General features: G+C 38.0%; 1 protein-coding gene across 2 annotated transcripts in view; it reads left to right on the forward strand.

The window, feature by feature from the left end:
- Positions 1–9,442, forward strand: part of PDE1C (phosphodiesterase 1C) — a 374,041-nt gene that overhangs the window by 350,236 nt on the left and 14,363 nt on the right. For both annotated transcript variants that reach the window (XM_053609332.1, XM_053609330.1), the window contains exon 18: positions 835–903. In XM_053609332.1, coding sequence (XP_053465307.1) covers positions 835–903 — 69 coding nt within the window. The remainder of the gene's footprint in view (positions 1–834; positions 904–9,442) is intronic.

Genomic DNA, 9,442 nt, shown 5'->3' on the forward strand with positions numbered 1-9,442 from the left:
TTAATCGTCACCAGAACACAACATTGATCATTATTCTCCTTATCTTTCTGGTGAAGACCTGACCTTCAGAGATCCAGTTAATTGCTTGAGCACAAGTAGAGTAGAGGCTGTAGGGACAAAATCCCTAATTCCCCAAGTCTTAAATCTAGAACTTTCCTTTCCTCAGCTGGTAGTTCTCTGCCCTGGATATACATTAGAATCATCTGGGGGTCTTGAAAAATAAGGTGGTGGATGTACACCTTTGTACTGTGGGAGTGGCGCCCAAACAACTACATGTTTAAAAACCTTCCCTGATCAGTGAGTAGGGCGCCGGCCCCATATGCCGAGGGTGGCGGGTTCAAGCCCAGCCCCGGCCAAACTGCAACCAAAAAATAGCCGGGCGTTGTGGCGGGCGCCTGTAGTCCCAGCTACTCGGGAGGCTGAGGCAAGAGAATCGCGTAAGCCCAAGAGTTAGAGGTTGCTGTGAGCCGTGTGACGCCACGGCACTCTACCCGAGGGCGGTACAGTGAGACTCTGTCTCTACAAAAAAAAAAAAAAAAAAAAAAAAACCTTCCCTGGTGATCCAGAGGGCAGCCTGCTCAGTGGTGCATTGGTCCCCAACGTATCAACCTGCCAACCAGAGGAAATGGGCACAGTTTCTCCCACAAAAGTAAAGGCTGTGCTCACCCCTGGCTTTTCTGGACCACAGAGTATGTGCTGCCCCACAATCTCACTCAACCTTCTTCTCTATGTTGTTTTCAGACCAACATTTGATAGCATTCCAGATGAACATTTACCTGTCCAACAGGGCTGTCCACATCCTATATGTCCTTATCCTCTTTTCCTTCTTTACAGGCACCAAGCGACGTTCTCATGGCTCACCGGCCCCAAGCACTAGCTCCACAAGTCGTCTGACCTTACCAGGTGGGTAAACAGCATTGAGCCGCTAGTGACCAGTGGCAATGGAAAGGACTGGTCTCCTAGGAGCTGAGTTTAGCAGTTGATAAACTGAGAACCTGACTCTGTGTGTGGCCACTCTACTCCACATTGTCAGAGAGCGTTGTCTCTGTCACCCACGTTTGTGAGGTTCCTCCAGGAACAGACATAATATTTTCACAATTGTTTCACAATCTCTCCCACTCACCGATGGAAATAGTAAAATCTAGCTCATCCTTGAAGTTCATCTGGACAGACTATGGCAGTATTTGCCTTTCAGAGGCAGATGGTGCAAGGATGGAGTATGAGTCCTTGGTGAGAGAGAGACCTGGTCAAATCCCAGCTTTGCCATGTTCAAAGTGTGTGACTTCACATATAGTATTTCAGCCACTTGGAACTTCTGTTTTCTTATCTGTCTGGGTGATAAGTATTAGAAATAATGATTGTAAATCTAGCACAGTATGGATACATACTGGGTGTTCACAGTAATCTGTATTGAGAAATACAGAAGTCCTGTTTCACCTTAATTGGAGCCCATCTAATAGGTACTAGAAAATGTTCACTATTAGTGATGATCATGTGGAATTACTATTTAATATAAAGGGAAGCTACTGGGCATTCTGTCTTCATGCATAGGCTTGCATTGCCTCCTACAGTTTAATTTACATAAGTAGGACTTGAAAAAACACATCTGTTTTGGGAGAAAGAAAGGTTATAAAAGGTAAATATAGTCATTGCAAAGAAATTGAAAAAATAATAAAAATTAAAAGAAGAAAAAATGTTGCCAATAGGGCTACCACCCAGAGTTAGTCAAGGTTACCTCTCCTTCCAGTGTTTATTAAACACTTTTACCCTAGATTTGAATTATACTTTATGTGAAGTTTTGTTTCCTCCCTTTAAAATTTTGCCATGATATTATGAGATTGTCTGTATGTAATTAAATAATTTATCAACTATTTCAGTGATTGATTAACATTTCTATGACTTTGCCATAATATATTTGTATATTTATTGATAGTTTGGAATTTTTGTAGCTTACATTTTTATTCTGATAAGTAACCTTCCAGGCCTGTACATAAATCTTATTCTGAGGTTGTAAGTATGGATTCAGCATAGATTCCGCAGGTGGGATTACTGGCTCAAAGAATACAAACATATTTAAGTTCTTGATGCAGTATTGTCAAAGTGATTTCCAGAAAGGCAGTAAGAATTGATGCTTTTGGCAAGGAGTTGCCCATTTCACTATCCCTTGCTAATGCTGAGCATTATTTTTAATACTTTACTCATTTAATAAGAAAAAGTACATTTTAGAGAGAAAGTTTTTTTCCCAAAGTATTTATTTATTGCTTTTTGGCCTTTTGTTACTGCATAGCCCTATAAAAGAAATGGTTATTTATTATAAACAATTTAAATTTGTAGCTTACATTTTTAATGTAATGTATAACACAATGTATAATAGACAGTAAAAATTCAAACAATGACAAAAAAATGTATAAAGAGAAAACGAATGTCCTCAGAAACAACCACTGTTAATGGTTTGAAGTGCAATTTTTAAGACATTCTCATGAAAATATGTTAATTAATATTCATTTGTTTGGGTTTGTAAATAGAGGCATTTTATACAGACTATTCTATAATCTGTGTTTATCACTTAACAGTGTAGCACAAACTTCTTTTTATGTCAAGACATGCAGATCTATCTCATGTCCATTAATGATTTTATGCTACAGACCTTCCTTTGTAGGGAAAAACAATTTACTTATTCATTCATTCTACAGGTATTATTGAACAATGACTTACACATCCATGGACTTGTCCACTTAGTACCCCTCTACACATATCTTCTGAGAACTGCTTTCTCTATTTAGTTGTGTACCATAATGGCCATCATACTGGTAGAACTTTATCTTCCTTCCTAACCTCTATTCTTTGGTTCCAGTGTGGGCATTAGACACAAGTGAGCTGTGGCAGAAAGGGCTAGTTGTCACTAGAATTTGGGCTTCCTTCTCTGTATTATTTGGAGGAAATCAGGCACAAGTCAGACAATATCCAGATATTAGAATGTGTTTTGCAGATAATACCAGCTATCCACCAACAGCTGTTCTCCCTTTCTCACTGGGTATATGGCTAGACTACATTTCTTATACTCTCTTGGTCATATATGGTCAAAGTAAATTCTTACCCATGGAAGGTGAGTGGAAGTAATGCATACCACTATATTAGCTATCGCTTGCTGTATATCCAATCATAGCCTAAAACAGTGGTTCTCAACCTTCCTAATGCCGCAACCCCTTAATACAGTAACTGTGGGTCACCACACATAGGTTGAGAACCGCTAGCCTAAAAGAACAACAACATTTATTATTTTATACAGTTAAAAATGATATCCATATTTGGTTTTGAATTTATCTTTTAAAAAACCTGTTTTCCAATGTTAATTCATAATTTACATTTCTTCTTTTTGAAATTATCTTATTTCATCCATTCTAAGAAGCACATTGCCTTACATTTTAACTTCTTTGAAAATGAGATGTTTTGCAATCAATGGTGTGTGATAATTTAATTAGCAACATTTTTTTCTTTGTAGGACATGATATAATAGTTCAGTATTAGTGGCATCTTAGATTACATAAAATATAATCTCTTGACTACTTGCTTTTTCAACTTTGATTTCTACATCTCCCCTATTCTAGTCCGCCCACTAGACTGAGGGTCCCCTGAGTGCCCTTGAACTTTTCTTGCTTCTGTGACTATCTGGGACCCTCCTTACCCTTTTCTTTTCTCGACTCATCACTTTATGCAATTTTCTCCAAATAATCTATATGGAATTAATATTACACTACAATGATTTGTTTATAAGTCCCCTTACCTATTGACAGGTCCACGAAGGGGACTATCATATTCCAGTACTGCTGAGGTGACAGGCCATATGGGGTACTCAAGGATGTTTTTTAGCTGGGTACATGGGTGTGTCTGAGCACTCTCCCATTGAAATTATGACTAGGTAGACAGGAACCATCCACCGAAAAAAGGCTCATTTTAAAGTTTAGATTTGCTTCAGCTATACTAGCTTACTTTTTAGTATTAAGTAGACCTGGCTGTGTACTCTCTGGAAGCCTCTTGCACCTTATCTTTGCTGGTTGGTTATTGTGCTCTTAGGACTACCAACCATTAGGAGGAAAACAGCTTTAAACCAAGATTCAGTGATTGACTAACATTTCTATGATTGTGCCACAATTTATTTATATATTTATCAATAAATTGGCATTTATTAACTTTTATTCTGATAAGTAAACTTACAGGCCTGTACATAAATCTTCTGAGTTTATAAGTATGGATTCAGGATAGATTCCTGTAGGTGGGATTACTGGCTCAAAGAACATGTGCACATTTAGTTGTGAAGTGGCTGTGTGTGTGTGTTCCTTGCAAGGCCATGACATTTCTGGGTCAGGTGCAACTCTGAGGTTGTCTGTTCATCATCTACAAGAATGTGCAGATTGAGGCAGTGCCTGTGGCTCAGTGAGTAGCCCCATATACCGAGGGTGGCAGGTTCAAACCTGGCCATGGCCAAATTGCAACCAAAAATAGCTGGGCATTGTGGCTGGCACCTGTAGTCCCAGCTACTCAGGAGAGTGAGGCAAGAGAATCGCCTAAGTCCAAGAGCTGGAGGTTGCTGTGAGCTGTGACATCAAAGCACTCTACCAAGGGTGACAGAGTGAAACTCTGTCTCTAAAAAAAAAAAAAAAAAATGATCAGAGTGGTCCTGGGTCCCACTTGCTCTGCTGGGTCTCAAGGCCTCTGACTCAGCATCACAGCCACCTTGTCTTTGGTTTTCTATGGGCAGTCTACATTGATCCCAAAGTAGTGTCTTAGGTTTTGAATTCTGACCTTCTCTAAAGCCTATAGGGAGGAGTGGGTAGTTCTCAAAATGCCAGATATAATTAGCCTTGTTTTGACTAGCAGATGCACTCCCCTCACTCACAGCAATGTTCGGTCCTCTACTTTCCTTTCCAACCTCAGGAACATCTCAGAGTGTCTTCCTCTGATTCAAATGCCTTGAGGGCCCCCTCTTCAAACCTGGTTAGCTCCTGCTCACAGTTCCACCCAAGGACATCACAACTATAGAGGAAACAATTCTTCTAAATTACCACCAATAAATAGCAGCTTTTAAAATCCTTTGATTCTATAGCCAGTGAATGAATATAGTTAGGAATTTAAGGTTTATATGTTATTTTCTTCAACACCATCTACATGGCTAGATCCAGTTTAATCAAATCAATCAGCTATAATGAATCCAATTCAGTCATTATGAGATGAAAACAATAGTTGTGAATTAGTCAAGCTGGCCAAGTAAGTTCATTATTTTGGCACACACTCCTTTGCTCTAAATACACGTGAGGATAGATAAAGTATAGTAGAACCTCTGTAAGTTGACTGTCCAAGGGACTGTAACAAACTGGTCTACTATGAAGGTGATCAACACAAGGAACTTCCATTGAGTACATAGGGTGCTATGGTGCATGTCTGGTCTATGAATATTAGATCAACTTAAGAAAGTGGTCAATGAAGGGAGGTGGTCAACTGTGGAGGTTCCTAATGTATCTTCTATTTAAAATTAGCCAAAATTCCACAGGCAACAAGAAAAGCAGTGTTTAATTTGGACTTCCTTGAAATGAATAATATTCGTACATCAAAGACTCTTAACAGAGTGAAAAGCCAAATCACAGAATATTAGAAAATACCTGTATTTGCAAAATTATGTATCTGATGATAGGTTAATGTCGAGAATATATAAAGACATAAAGAACTCTGGCAACTCAATAGCAACAACAACAACAACAAAAACAATTCAAAAATGGCCAAAGGACTGTAGTAGACATTACTTCAGAGAATATTTCCAAATGGCCAATAAGCACACCAGCATCACAACCATTAGGGAATGTACATCAAAACCACAAGGAGACACCACTTAACACCTATTAGGATGGCTACTCTAAAACAAATAAACAAACAAAAAGCCCAGAACATAACAAGCGTTGGTGAGGATGTGGAAAAATTGGAATCCTGGATTATTTATAGCATGGATGTAAAATGGCACAGTTGCTGTAAAAACTGGTTTAGCCAAAGACAAAGTCAAAAAGCAAGGAAGGGTGGCTTGCCTTAGGAAGGAGCACTGCAGGTTACAATGCAAGGGGCAGAGGTACAGGGTGGGAGAACAGTTAGTGCCAGTAGCACATCAGCAAATGGAATACAAATTTCTTCTGGATGGAGTTAATTTTTGGTGCAGGCTTTCAAACACTTTGAAATATCATTAGTATACTTGTGGAGCCAAATGAAGGAATAATCATTAAAAAATAATAACACAAAATTGTACAGAAACAAGAACAGAGATATACAAAAGAAGAATCTGCAATATGAAATTTAAAAAAAAGCACATAGTCATTGAAATTTTAAAAAAGAAAAAAATACTCAGTTGATGGGATAATTCAAGGTGGAACACAGTGGAGAAGAGAATTAATGGTCAAAGACAGTCCTGAGGACTTAACACCAAATACAGCAGAGAGAGAGGGAACTGTATCAAAAATGAAAAATCATGAACCATAAAACTCCTAGAAGAAAACATAGGGGTATACCTTCATGACCTTGGATTTGGCAGGGGTTGTACTTAATGTACAAGCAGCCAAAGAAAATATAGATAATTGGACTTCTTTTTCTTTTTTTTTTTAATTTTTGAGACAGAGTTTCACTCTATCACCCTGGGTAGAGCGCCGTGGCATTATAACTCCCAGCAACCTCAAAGTCTTAGGCACAAGCAATCCTATTATCTTAGCCTCCCACATAACTGGGACTACAGGTATCTCCCACAACGCCCAGCTGGTTTTTCTATTTTTAGTAGAGATGAGGTCTCGCTCTTGCTCAGGCTGGTCTCAAACTCCTAAGCTCTGGCAATCCACTTGCCTTGGTCTCACTGTGCTGGGATTATTGGTGTGAGCCTACACTGCAGGCTGGACTTCATTAAAATTAAAATTTTTGTTTGTGCTTCAAAGACATTATGAGGAAAGTGAAAAAATAATCCACAGAATGGGAGAAAATATTTGTAAATTATGTATCTGATGAGGGTTTAATATCCAAAATATGTAAAGAATTCTTATAATTCAACAATAAAAAGACAAATAACCCAATTTTAAAAAAATGGCAAAGGATTTGAAAACATTTCGTTAGAGAAAATATACAGGTGGCACATAGCACATGAAAAGATACTCAAGATCATTCATTAGGGAAATGCAAATCAAACCCACAATGATACACCACTTCATAGGTACTGTGATGCTAGAATAAAGGAAGACAAACAATAACAAGGGTTGGTGATAATAACACAGAGGTGATGAAATTAGAGCATTGTTTATGGGAATATAGAATGGTGTAGCCACTTTGAAACACAGTTTGGCAGTTTCTCATGTTAAACACAGTGTGACTTGAATGAAGTACTGATATATACTATACCATGGATGAACCTTGAAAACATTTGCTAAATGAAAGAAGTCAGACACAAAACAGCCATGTGTTATAGTAGGTAACTACAAAAGTTTTCAGACAGACGGTGTTATGTTCCATTATTTCATGTCCAAGAAACATAGTCGATGGTGTCCTGTGCAAATTTCAACTTGCTCAGTTTATCGATATTATTGGGATGACTTTGTTTGTTTCTGTCTGTGAAGATTTTACATTTCTTGATTTTTGTGTATCTCAAAACTTTCATACTGACCCACATATTATTGCACTTAAATAAAATGTACAGTATAGGCTAATATACATACAGACAGAAAGTAGATTAGTGGTGGTTAGAAGATGGGGAAAGGAGAATGGAGAGTGACTTTTCAGGGGTGTGAGTCTTCTTTTAGGGATGAAGAAAATATTCTGGAATTAAATGGTGGTGATTCTTGTAAAGTACTGTACATATAGTAAAAACCACTGAACTGTGTGCTTCAAAAGGGTGAATTTTGTGATTTGTATCTCAATAAAAAAAATTAAAGACCTTGGAAAACAGGTAAATGGTTCTAAAATACATCTCTGGGGAGCTCTGGTAGGATAATGGAGAGAGTAATGAGAAAACAATATTTCAACAAATACATGGTAATTTCCCAGAAGTAAAGAAAGATTCAAATTCTTAGATGGAAAAAGCATCTTCATTGCCAAACTAAACCAAAGCAAATGCATACCTAAAGACATTGTGTGAGGTTGCCCAAAATTATATAGGGTGAGAAAATCTTAAAGGTATGAGCAGCTGGTATGTTCAGGGAAGTGGCAAGTAATCTACTGACAGCAAGATTTGTACTGGCAACAGTAGATGCCAGAAGACAAAGAAGATAAATCTTTCATGTGCTGAGAGGAAATAAAATAATATGTAATAGTTACAATAGCTAAATTATTAATCATGAGTGAAGGCAAAGTAAAAACATCTTCAGGTATACAATGACATAATTTACCACTCACAGACCCTCAGTAAGAGAATTATTAGGGTGAATACTTCAAAAGAAGAAAAAACACAAAAGGAAGCTGTGAGACACAAAAATTAGTAGTAAGCACACAAGTAAATAAAACATGTTAGTAAGTTTGTTTCAGTTGTTTGATCATAAAATAATATCCAATTTTTACTTTAAAATAGTTAAGAGAAGCTATTGATTGAAGGAGGAATTTTTCTATGTGGAATTAAGGAGTGCTAAGATCTATCTTGTCTTTGGGCAGAACTTAGTAACTTTGTAGTTTTTTAACACAAAGTATCAACAGTAAAATTATTGAAATATCGAGTGGCACCCATAGCTCAGTTGGCAAGGGTGCCGGCCACATACATCTAGGGTGGAGGGTTCAAACCTGGCCCGGGTCTGCTGAGCAACAATGACAACTGCAAACAAAAAAATAGCCAGGCATGTGGTGGGTGCCTGTAGTCCCAGCTACGTGGGTGGCTGAGGCAAGAGAACCTCTTAAGCCCAAGAGTTGGAGGTTGCTGTGAGCTGTTATGCCACCGCACTCTACCCAGGGTGAAAACTTGAGACTCTGTCTCAAAAAACAATAATAATAATAATTGAAATATAACTTATAGCATTGTTATGAACTGAATTTTTATTTTTATGTCTCCCCCCCAATTTATATATTAAAATCTAATCTCCAGTATGATGGTGTTTGGAGGTAGAACCTTTGAGAGGTAGTCAGGTTATGAGGGTAGAGCCCTCAGGAATGGGGTTAGTGACCTCATAGAAATGCCAGAGAGTTAGCTCACTTTCTTTTTACCACATGAGGCTATCAGAGGTCAACAGTCTCCAACCTGGCAGAGGAAGAGGGCCCTCACCAGAACCCAACATGGCGAACTCCTTGGTCTTAAACTTCCATTCTGTCGAACTATAAGAAATAAAGTTCAGTTTTTTATAAGTCAGTCATAACACTTTTTATAGGTGCTTAAGCTGACTGAGGCAAACATCTAAATCAATAAATGAGCCACAAAAAGAATACATAAAATGCATCAACTTAA

This window comes from Nycticebus coucang, chromosome 11 (genome assembly GCF_027406575.1).
Source record: "Nycticebus coucang isolate mNycCou1 chromosome 11, mNycCou1.pri, whole genome shotgun sequence".
NCBI lineage: Eukaryota > Metazoa > Chordata > Mammalia > Primates > Lorisidae > Nycticebus > Nycticebus coucang.